Source organism: Oculina patagonica, chromosome 5 (genome assembly GCF_052425735.1).
Source record: "Oculina patagonica isolate OP01 chromosome 5, crgOcupat, whole genome shotgun sequence".
NCBI classification, from domain to species: domain Eukaryota; kingdom Metazoa; phylum Cnidaria; class Anthozoa; order Scleractinia; family Oculinidae; genus Oculina; species Oculina patagonica.
In genome coordinates, this window is record NC_135762.1 from 4,297,354 (window position 1) to 4,309,371 (window position 12,018).

General features: G+C 37.9%; 1 protein-coding gene across 1 annotated transcript; it reads right to left on the reverse strand.

Annotated features, from left to right (window-relative positions):
* LOC144653843 (PC3-like endoprotease variant B) lies at positions 1-3,676 on the reverse strand. The gene is made up of 2 exons (XM_078513950.1): positions 2,628-3,676; positions 1-1,207 (listed from the first exon to the last, which is right to left on the reverse strand). The coding sequence occupies exons 1-2, from the start codon at positions 3,613-3,615 to the stop codon at positions 66-68; spliced, it is 2,130 nt and encodes a 709-aa protein (XP_078370076.1). The 5' UTR covers positions 3,616-3,676; the 3' UTR covers positions 1-65.
* Between the last annotated feature and the right edge of the window lie 8,342 nt (positions 3,677-12,018).

The following is a 12,018-nucleotide window of genomic DNA, read 5'->3' on the forward strand; positions in this document are numbered from 1 at the left end:
TAAAATAAAACATTTTGTACAACAGAAATTTTTTTCTTATTTTACTGCATGTATATCATTTTAAATTATTCTTCACCAGTTCCATAAAGTGTCAACACCCATTTGGTTACCGTGCCTGCGTAGTCTCCTGCCAAATCAGAGCCTTCATCATTTTCTAATAAACCATCCAGATCACCCTCGTCTTGTGAGACTGGGAAAACTTGATCACGCATGTAGTCTTCTCCAAAGCGGCCGTGATGAATTTCATCATGATAATTGCTGTAATCGTCCACGATTTCATCTCGGCGGGCTTTCAACAAGTCATGCTGTATCAGAACTTTTTCTCGCTCTTCGATGTCTGGCTTCTTCTTGGGTATTTCTGTGGATAACTTGTTGTGGTGGAAGCGGAGTTTCCATTTTCCCTCCGGTGACTCACTCCATAAATGCACGGTCATAAAATCCCAGTCAGTTAGTCCATTTGTGTCTTTGTCAAGGTGGCGAACTGACAGCAATTGACTTGTCGTTCCTCCTGGGGATTCGATATCTATGCTAATGTCCCCACGAAATGCCTTGGATAATCTGAAGCTGACAGTTACTTGCACATGTTCAAGCTTCTTGACGTATCTTTTGGTTCCCTTACAAGCATCAGTGTCAACCTCTAGTTCAACAGTGCCACCTAGAGGAATGCGTCCATCACTTATGGGGCCCTTCACTGAACAGTTATGCTGTTCCCCAACTGACGTCCAGTTCAATGCCGCCGTCACCAGTCTGTTAGCGCTCAGACGACCAAAGCCAAACTTGTGATTAAACTTCAAACCAGCGGCATTAGTGACCCAGCCATCATCTTGTGGACTCGTCTTCACTGCCGTATGAACAACCAGGTGCTGAAGATCACGCCAGGTGAGACCACTGTTGGCTTCTAGAACCAAAGCAAAGATACCAGAAGCTAACGGAGCTGCCGAGGAGGTCCCACGAAACCTTGTGGTACATTTGTGCTTAAGATCAGTAGTGACCAAGTCAGCTTCACTGGAGCCTCCGCGATGAGTGTCCCCTGTGTATGTCACTGCCATGGTCGACGAGCACTGTTCATCATAGTATGTGGAAAGACCATATCGACTGACTGCTCCAATGGATATTGTGTAGATACTTGAAGTGTAACCATCGCAATTGCAGTCGTCGTCAGCTAGACCCCCGTTTCCAGTTGCCCACACATATATTGATCCTTTTCCTGCAGAGCAAACAAAATTAAACAAATAAAGCTTTTCAGTTACTTATAAGTTCTTGATTAATGTTTGACATCCCTTTGACAACTTTCTAATGGCTTTCAAATGACCAATCAAAATCTCACAGATGGGGAGTTACCATGGCAACTGTTGACATTTTCATGTCAACATGTAGTCGTATCCATAGTCAATCATAGTTCTCAGATTTAGATTAATCAAATCTTGTTCTTTGCATTTCTTTCCTGAAACAATTATATTAATAAAGGAGTAAAGGCTCCATTTCAAAGTCTTTAGAATCTGATTAGAATCATAGAATGTCATTTTTGCTCACCCTTAAGTGGGTGATATACCATCTGGAGCGCATAAAAGCATAAGGACACAAAAGCAGAGCTTTTATTCAGTCTATTAAAAACCTTCAACTTCTGTCACAAATTTGCAAACATAGTTATATTGTATTCCTTCTTAACATAACCTCTAAGAGGTCAAAATGTAGAATGTTTCTTTCCATAGAATCTCTGGTTGAACATCGCATTTTATTTCCAACTTATATAATTTTTCAGGAAGTTTTGGTTTCAATGAAAGCACCCCTGGTGAAATTTTTTAATGGAATATTTTTTATGAGAATATTTACACCATGTCATTATTCAAGAGGCTTCAGCTGCTCTGTAAAACAATTAGTTTGAGTTTCAAACATCCTTGCATAAATTTTAAGGAACAAATCAGTAAAGGATAAGCTTAAATTTCAAGGAAGCCGTTTAGAGTTAGATCGGATCACACAATTTAATTTCCTCTTCCGCATATCGGCCAAAAATACAGTAATACGAGCTAAGAATTTTTGCCATAATTAAATAATCCGTCTTCAATTTCACTTAAATTAAATTTTCCAAGATGGTCATGGCGTTGAGTATTTTATTTGTTACTCTTGTCGAACGAAACTCTTGTCCCATTTATTAAAAAAAATTGCGAACGGCATTGAAAACGAGTGGGAGAAAACCTACGAAATAAAATACGTCAAGAAAATATTGTACACCTACGCAATATAATCCTAATGTATAAATTAAATTTCCGTGTACAATATTTATTCACCAAAAATACAAATTCACACACATTTTCTTTTTTTTCTTAGGAAATTAAAGGTTTTTTTTACCAAGATATGCCAGAAACCTTTTTCCACTTCAATAAGATAATTTTATGTGGTAGTCAGAGCTGAACAGATTTTGGGGTCAAAAAATAAATAATTAATGACGATCAAGACCACAGCTTCCGAATACTAAGACAAAATATTTTACTATTTCTAGAAAACAGACTTGATCATTTCACTATTAAACTTAAACACATCGTTTTTCCCTTCGAGCGATATTAACGAGAAAAGATTTATCATTATGATACAAGAAAAGTAGGCATTACGAAAATCGTTAAGCTTACCTCCCCGTCCGAATTTTGCGCCATGTTCGAAAGCTCTCCTTCCCATAGGCCCTGGTCTTCCGAAGGTCTTCCCGTCATCTTTGGGTCCCCAGCAATTGCTGTAAATGTCTATGTAGTCAGATCTAAAGCCCAGGGCGTTAGCTTCTAGCTTGTCAGTCGCCGTTCCATCCAACATTCGTACGCCGCCAAGTTTGACGTTAAACGCTACTCCAACTCCGCATATTTCGTTATCTTCTTGAGCGCCAACTTCACCAGCACATTTTGTGCCGTGAGCGTTGTACGAATCGCTGTCGTCTGGGAAAGGATCATCATCGTTGTCGTTCAAATCAGTGCTGGCGTGAGGATCGTAGTTTCTCTTCAAATCTGGATGTGTGTGATCTAAACCGTCGTCGAGTATACTGACAACAACGCCTTTGCCCGTGAACCCTCGACGCCAAACATCTAGCACTTCGATGTCAGCGCCGACCAAGTGCTCGTCGTTTTGTCCCCAGTTTACAAGGTACCACTGTCTTTCCCACCCTGGGTCGTTGAATATTCTCTTGTAGCGTTCCTCGCGAACTTTTCTTTCTAATTCTCTTTCTCTGAGGTACCGTTCTGACAAGAAATCTCGTTTGTTTCGCTCCAACACCAGTTGTTGTTCGGCCCATTTAATCCTCGGATGATCGTTTAGTTGTCGAGTTCTTTCCAACGCTCGGCGTTTCACACGGGCGTTCGTTCCTTCGTGTACAAACTCGAAAACTCGCGGCATGTTCCCAATTCTACCATTGTGTTTTAGATCAAAATTTCTCGCTATTTCATCGGCAAGGTTGTCGTCGTCCTCATCAAGTTCGATCGCCCAAATATTTGTGTACACGGGCTTGCCATCTTCTAGAAGTTCCCCAAGGTGATGGCTTCGGTATTCATCGTCTTCCATTTCATACTGATGAACGGGGATAGTTAAAACTGCTACAGAAAGTAGCGAAGCGAAAAGTAGTCTTCTGAGAATCATTTGAAAGAATTCTACACCGGAGGAGATCCTCCGTTCCTAACTATCGAGAAGGCGACGGCTATTTTGAAATCCGACCTTTTATATAAATACGGTGACCGAAAGGTATTGTTATGCCGAACGGCTGTTGGTTTTCACAACACCCTCACGCAAAGACAATAAAGGAAACGACCCCGGGTGGGACAGTAATGACTTTCTCAGATTGCAACAGAAATGTGATATTTTGCGACGACGATTAAGAAATAAGCTTTCTGAATGAGTTTTATACTCAAACTTACGTCCAGGAAATGCATTGAAAGTTTTAAATTTATCTCACTGATGAACAATTTCTGTGCTGTTCTCAGTGATAAATTGCTTTCACCCCTCCCATCGTTAAACCAAATGTTTTCGTACTGTCGTTTCATTGGCTCGCTTGAAACATGGTGGGTGCTCAAAATTGAAAGAGCCGGAAAATTTAGCGACAAAATGCAAATAGAGGAAGCCAGGATTGCTAATCAACGGAGAAGCTTTTATTTTAAGCCTGATGAAGAGACGACACATAAAGTAAATAACTTTGCAATCATGGATTTTAAGTCCTTTTCGGAAAATAAATACTCGGGTAGACCGGCCGGCAATTTCACATCTACACTTTTCGCTACCCGACTTCAATGGATTTATATATATTTTTTTTATTAACAGGAAAGTAATATTATTTTTCATTATTCTTCTAAATTACAAATGCTCATGTTCGTAAAATTGGGTTGTTTTACCGTAAAAAGTTTGGTTTAAATTTTGAGACAAAATTTCTACTAAATTAATTCGTTCGATTTAATACTATTTTTCAAACAGAAGAACGTTGTTAGCCTTCGAGTAAAAATTTGCCTGCTTTTCCATTTTTACTCAGTAAAATATAAATTGAAATTTGAATTCAAATAAAACAATTGATAGAGTTAGAAGCAGCTGTTCCGAGCGTAATTGTCAAGTGCGTCAATAAACCCAACGTCAGAGGAAGCAGAAAAAGTAAACTCTAATGTCTCTAATGCGACGAAAACAAATATGGCAACCTATTAAAAACGTAGACGAAAGGTAACGCTTTCATTGCCTACACAGGGAAATAAGAAAGCTATTGAAGGTCATTGAAAAATTTAAAATGCAAGAAAGCGACTCCCGCCCTCTTAGGAAGGAACTTTGAAAAAATTCAGTTATCTCTGTTTTACGATCCGCATCACGTCCAGTTAATTTTAAAAAGTACAATGGTTTTCTTTCTCATGTAAAATAAAGGGCTGATATGATGCAATTTTATAGTGAGCTGTCCCACTCCTTTTTAAATAAAGACATTTTTACCCCCTTTCTGTACCTGCTCACTCTAGAAGCGTCTCATGTCCGGCTTTGATAAGGTAAGGTAAGGTACATGAAAAACAGTTGTAAACTAATTTTATTTTAGTAAACAATTTACAATTTGTTGCGGGTAGACTGAAAGTTTTTAGATCTGTGAGCGTCGAGTTTGAAAGCTGGGTTAATTGTGATAAACTAACACAAATCTGTAGTGAAGTTTTTATTAAGTTTTTCATTACTAGCTCTGAATAAAATAATACTTTAGCCAACAAATGAGCAAACTAAATTGTGATAAGCCACTCGGTTGATAACTGTAGACGTTGTTTCTAGCTTTTTCTGCGAGTGAAAAAAAAACGGTGTCGGTCATATCGAAGACTAAAGCTACATCGAGCTTTTTGGTGAACAAAAGTCACAAAGAGTTGCTACCACTGAATTGAAATGTTTTTACTTTTTCGAGTATCTGTATTTCTCTGAGGAAACGAATAAATCTGCTTTATTGGGGGTGACCAAAAAATAATTTCCGAGTGAGTTAGATAGAATTTCGATTATCATGATTCTAGTATTTCTCTTAAATGTTCCGTTTCAGCTGGTAAGCAAAAGAAAGTGTGATAGATTTTAGAGAACCACATGTGCAAATACAATTTGCCAACACTCTTGAGACACTTCACATTTAGAAAATACTATTCAAGTGTCAACCTTTCAAAACCATCGCCCCCTCACATTATTTCAATGTTAAAGAGAAACGACTGCAATTTTTTTTATTTAATAAATATTAAAAACAATTTTAAGGGAGAAGGGTTAGAAGTGTAACCCTTATTCGCTAGCAATGTAACGTGAACTAAACCGGCGGAACTGCTTTGATTTGTCGTGTAACTATAAGCCGAGTAAGTATATGCTACAGCCGAAATTTTCAAAATTTGCTGACCGAAAATTTCCTGAAAAGTTCGACAGTACAGTTCACTAAACTACTTGGCGACGCTTTTTTACTGACTCTTCCTTATTTCTCAGTGATAAGGCCTTAACACAGCGAGAATGGAGTTGTGCAAACGGTTTTTACGGATTTGATATCGTCTAAACGTTTTACTTTGTTTAATTCATTTACCATTAAGTCCAAAACTCAATGCCGAAAATGGAGGACTGTGCTAAATATGTTAAAATAACAAGCCATAACTAGGGAAAAAATAATAAATATACAAAATGTGAACTAACAATTCATAGAGATAGCTTCCTTGAAAGCCTCACGCGATTTTACCAATGCTACTTGTCTAAGTAATCTGTTCCATTCCTGTCAAAGGATCTTGGAAAGAAGGAAAACGTAATAATGGGTAACTTAAAAGCATGCGCGTGTAGAAGAATAGAAGTTTATAAGTAAAAAAACCTCTCTCGATGTTAAATTCAGAGTGATTCTCAGTCATACAACTGGTTTTAGGAAGAGAAATTGTCTTTTGTTCGGCTCCGTAAACTAGCTAGGCGTTTGTATAGTGTTTGTGTTCAGGGAAAAAAGCGAAGCCAAGAATTTTGGCTATTAATTGCCTCATGTCCTTGTGGAGGTCTCATTCGATAAGATCTCGCTAATTTCAAGTCACAGTGAAGAAGAAATATTTCAGCAGCTGGCTAAACAAGAGCTACTTGAGTATAATTTGAGTTTAGCAGCTGATACGCATCCACAAAACTATTTGACATACCCAGCATTTTCGGAATTTCATAATTCTTTTCAATTGGTGGTCACTGACGTCTTCCAAGGCCAGCTGAGAGCGTATCTGTGCACAGATAACTTTTTTAACCGCAAGCTGTAGCGTCGAAATAGCGTGTGCACTTTCTGTTAATTATTTATTTTTTTTATTTTGAACACGAAGCTTTTCACTTGTGTTAATGTGGCTTTGTCACGGATTTCACCGAATTTTTTTTAACAGCTCAAATATATATTTTTGTCGCTGGAAACCTAAAACTAATTGACTATTTTTTTTATTAAAAATTGCTATATTTGAGCACTGAAATTGTTAACGAGTGTCTTTGGCTGCGGATGACTCGGATGGAAATGAAATGCTACTTGAAAAATTAAGGCTTAACCTTTCAAGTTTTTTCCGGTCGTGTTCAAAAACTCGATATTTATAGCCGTAACTTGATTTCTGTCGGCAAATTAAGGTTTTATCTTCCTTTAGATTTTCAAAGATAATGTTTTTCATGGGTTAAGTTGCCCGCCACTAATTTCAGAACAGTTTAGACCAAAAATCTACGAAATTCCCGTTTCATAGCTCCTTAAACTACAACTGATCGCGGTGATGAGCCTTTGGGCGTTGTTCATTTTTTTGAACATCCACCCAAAATACTGAAAATAGACAACAATCCTTAGATTCAGAGCATATTGTGACTATTTCGAAAAAATTAAAATTAAGATGCATTCTTTCAAAGCAGGAATATACAGACTTATTACAGATGTCTTCTTCGGTTTCACGAGTTTATTGTTTATTTGTTGAGCCACAGGTAAAACCGTAAAAAAGAAAAAAAGAACCAGCAAAAGGAAAGAAATAGGGAGGCAAGCGTGTCCGAGTGGTTTAGGGCGCTTGTGCTGTAATCCGGAGGGATCATGACTAATACACCACACGAGTACTACGAGTACCATACGAGTAACACACGGAACACACGGGTACATACGGCTACATACAGGTAACATACGAGTAGCACACGGATACATACGAGTAACATACGAATACATACGGGTGCATACCAGTTCCTATTTCATTTCACTTTATTTTATCTTATTTTTCATTTTTATTTTATGCTCCCCCGTCTCCCGTCCTCCCCAAGCCGACTTAAGTGAAAATATAAAAAAGTTACAGACCAAACACGGCCCCCGGAATTATTGATCTGTTTTTACTTTATCATGGCGTGACGGTGAAAACCAGCAATGCTCTTTGTCCTTTGGGCTCGCCACGCAAGCATTTTTTGGCGGGGAGAGCGATGGAGAAACGCGTTACATCATGACCATTATTTGATTTTTTCGATTATAGATTTGTTACTCGTATGCTACCTGTATGTACTCGTAAGTACTCATATGTTTTGTTTGGTTTACTTATGTTGCACAAAAAAAAAATGAAAAATAAAATAGGGTGAAGTGAAATTGGAACTGGTATGCACCCGTATGTGTCCTTATGTTACTCGTATGTTACGGGTAAGATTGTAAAGATGAGCTATTGATCTTATAACATTTCAAATTCTTGACTTTTTTACTAGTAAATGGTTTTGTGTCGTACTTTTTCGTTGCGTGACAGTGAAATCCAGCAATACGTCTTGTCCTTAGGGCTCGTCGCGCAACCTTGTTGAGGGAAAGGGGGTGGGGGAGCATAAAATAAAAATCTCGATGATTTGGTAAGTGCAGAATGCAATATGGAACAATTGAAAGTATGTTGTTTTATATATGTTCGTGTTTATTTGCTTTATTTTACTTTCGGAAAAACTGTTCACAGGCTACTTGTATTCTTTCCCAGGTGTTCCTTACGCTAATCTTTGCAAACGTAACACGACACTTTTGTTCGTTTGTAACAAAATACTTTTGTCTTCCTTGAAAATGCGATAACATGAAACTTTTGTTTTTTGTTTGTTTTACGGCGGCATCGATGACATTTGTTTAATTTAATTAAGTTACGGTTTAGACTGCACGAAAGACGATTCTCAAAAACTAAAGAAACAAATCTAATCAAAAAACATATTTTTCGACAGGTTTTTTAAAACGCAGTACAGCTAGGATATTTGTTTCCTGGTTATCAGGTGTTCACGCCGAAAATCCCGGTGCAAGTTTTTGCATACCTAATTACGAAAGCGCCGTGAAAGTCTCAAAATCTAATTTAATTAATTTGCGGTTTTTACTTGGCGCCAAGAAGTCTGCAGGAAGCCTACCGCAAACACGCAATACAAGCGATGTTCATGATAGTTCCAGAAAACAACGTAGACTAATCTGCGCATGCGTTTGGTGTAAATTACGTTGAGTAGTACCACAAGGAGAGCAAAGGGTTTTCTGAAACAAATATATACGTTTGAGATCTTCATATGAAAGTAACGTAGATGTGCTCCAGGTTTTACCTAGGGGTACGGTCAGGTGCTCCCCACCCCCACCCCCTCCACAAGGAATAATTAATTAATTGATATTAATTAATTAATTGGTGATTAAAAGTTTACACCATAGTGCTTTAGCGCCTGAGGGGTTTAGCAAACGCCAACCCACCAAACCATCACAATAGTGCATTCTGCACTAACAACCCACCAAACCATCACAATAGTGCATTCTGCACTAAAAATGAATAATACGATAAAATAAAGTGAAATGAAATAGGAACTGGTATGCACCCTTATGTATCCGTATGTTATTTGTATGTATCCGTATGTTACTCGTATGTATGGATTTTTAACCTTGTTATGTTCATTTAAAATATTTGTTTCCTCTGTTTCAGTGGCATGCCTGTAAACTAGCTATCTCGAAGAGATATGAAGCTAAGTGCATGACCACTATAAACAACATTTACATTTTTTTTACACAGTCATATGACTGTCAAGCGTCGAATTGCGCCGTAATTTTCACTAGCCGGTAACATAAAGCTATAATGTCGACCAAAACTAACTTGGGGTGTTGTTCCACGGAAAAAGAAAGAATATTTAAATTTTTTAAAATTTAGTCCAGTTCTTGAGCATTACAAAAATGCAATAAAAATGAGGGTCATAGTGCTCATTTTTGTGTAATATGTCTAACATGGATGGACATTACAGAAAGTATACACCCGCGAGGTTGCTATTAGTAACCCTAGAAATCCGAATGGAGAACTATCATTTCTAGAAAAAAAATCATTCCCTTCAATTCATTTATAACTAAATTATTTGAGGAATTTAACAAAATGGACTTTGATCTTACACATTTTCTTGACTTACATTAAAAACCCTCAAACCCGACCAGAAGTGTGTACCCCTAGTTCTCACACTTAGACAAAATCACGGATTGTTGGCGGACTCTTTGGTGGAACATTTGGATTTCTGCCAAGCGCACGGAAAGACACAAAGAAAGACACAGTCAAGAAGCACTTATTGGGTGCCGCATGCCAAGTAGGTTCTTACCGATGGTGCTAGCACTTTTTTTGGCTTTATTTGGCTTCGTAGGCATTTTTTTTTACACTTTATCCCAAAAAGCACTGCTAGCATTATTTTGGATTTTCGACTGATTATTTGTATAATTTTGTGTTAAAAAGCACAATCTGACTTTGTTTGTGGCGTCCAAAGATGCATTTTGCCCTCATTTTAGTCAAAGGAGCCGAGGAGGCCTGGGGAATAGGTTTGATAGGTCAGCGGTTGCCTTCTAGAAACTCAGTCCATCACACTCGTTCCAAGATGACGTCATCCACGTTGTCATCAAGGAACAATGGAAGTCAGCCAGCCAAGGCAGAGATAGCTCGAGAGCGTCCTCTGACATCAAACATTGATCGTTACATTTTGTTGTTGAAAAATGTTACTGAAAATCTGAAAAATGTAATATTCTCAGATAAAAAAATCGGAAAAAAGTGAGCATTTTTATGTAACCCACGAGCACTTTTTTAAAAAATTAGCATTTTTTGGCAAAAAAACTAGCACTGCTTTAAGCATTTAATGTTTTTTTTAATGAGCACTATCGGTAAGAGCCTAAATTGCCAAGTCTCATCATTTTATCTTGTGGCAAGGCCCTCAACCCCGACCAGAGGTAAGTGTGTACCCCTACTGTACACAGCCTTATTATAGGAAATTAACGCTTCATGAAATTAACGCGAATTTCAAAAATTCGCGTTAATTTAAGTCGCGTTAATTTTTGTTAACGTTAATTTCCACGCCGTTAATTAAGTGGAGCGTTAATTTCCGCGACCTTAATTTCCATTTTTTTCCCCCAATTTCTCGATACAGTCCAGACGTTCTTATTTTCTAGGAAAAAGCATTATTATATCAGGGTAGACGCTCGAAGGGGTCAGATTCCTTCGCATAACCCATACGTTTAGGTTTAGCGTCAGTAGTATCGGATTATACGCGCCTAGTGTTGAAATAAACGTGTTCCTTTTGCACTTTTCCAAGCACTTTTCCAAGTGCTTTTCCAAGTGCTTTTCTTTATGTACGTCGCGTTAATTTCCTTCATTTTAAAATGTTACCCTCTCTTTCGCGTTAATTTCCTTTTTTGGGAAGTAATTTTTCCTTCGATTCGCGTTAATTTAAGTCGCGTTAATTTCAAATACCTTAATTTACACAAGCGTTAATTTCCTATAATAAGGTAGGCAAAATCCCGTTTTTTGGCGGACTTTTTGGTGAAACATTTTGATTTCTGCCAAACGCATGGAAAGACCAAAAGAAACGCTCACAAGCAGCACTCACCGATTTGCCAAGTTTCAAACTTTATTGCGTTGGCAAGGCCGACCAGAAGTAAGTATGTACCCCTAGTTTTCACACTTAGGCAAAATCCCGGCTTTCTGGCGTACTTTTTTTGTGGAACATTTTGATTTCTGCCAAGTAAATTTCTATGAGCAGCCGCATGCCAAGTTTCATCACTTTGTCTTGTCCGCAAGGTCCTCAAACAAGACCAGTAGTAAGTGTGTACGCCTAGTGTACAACCGTAGGCAAAATCCCGGGTTTTTAGTTATGCAACTCTGTTAAGGCCAATAATTAACCTTGCGTCGCTGGAAAACCAGGCTTAAAAGTACTTACTTTAGTTTTTTTTATTATTCGTGTAGTTTATTGTTGCCCAAAACACCATGATTTTCCGCTCAAAACGAAGTCACCGACTCAGTTAAACTTCATGACTCGATTTCCCTGAAACTTTCGCATTTTACTCGAAATATATCGAAGATTAATACGCACGTCAATATGTCGATGTAATGATTGCGAGTTTTGCGAGATGTTACTTTTATTGAACACATCTATTTGGATAAAACTGCTATTTACAGAAAACTGAGCGCTAAGATTTCGTTTAAACTATTGCAATTATCTCATTATAACATCTTATTTTGACTTTCTAAGTTTCCGAAAAATCGTCGAAACAGAAACCTCGATGCAATTTGATCATCAAAATATTAATCTCGGGCAAACTTCGAG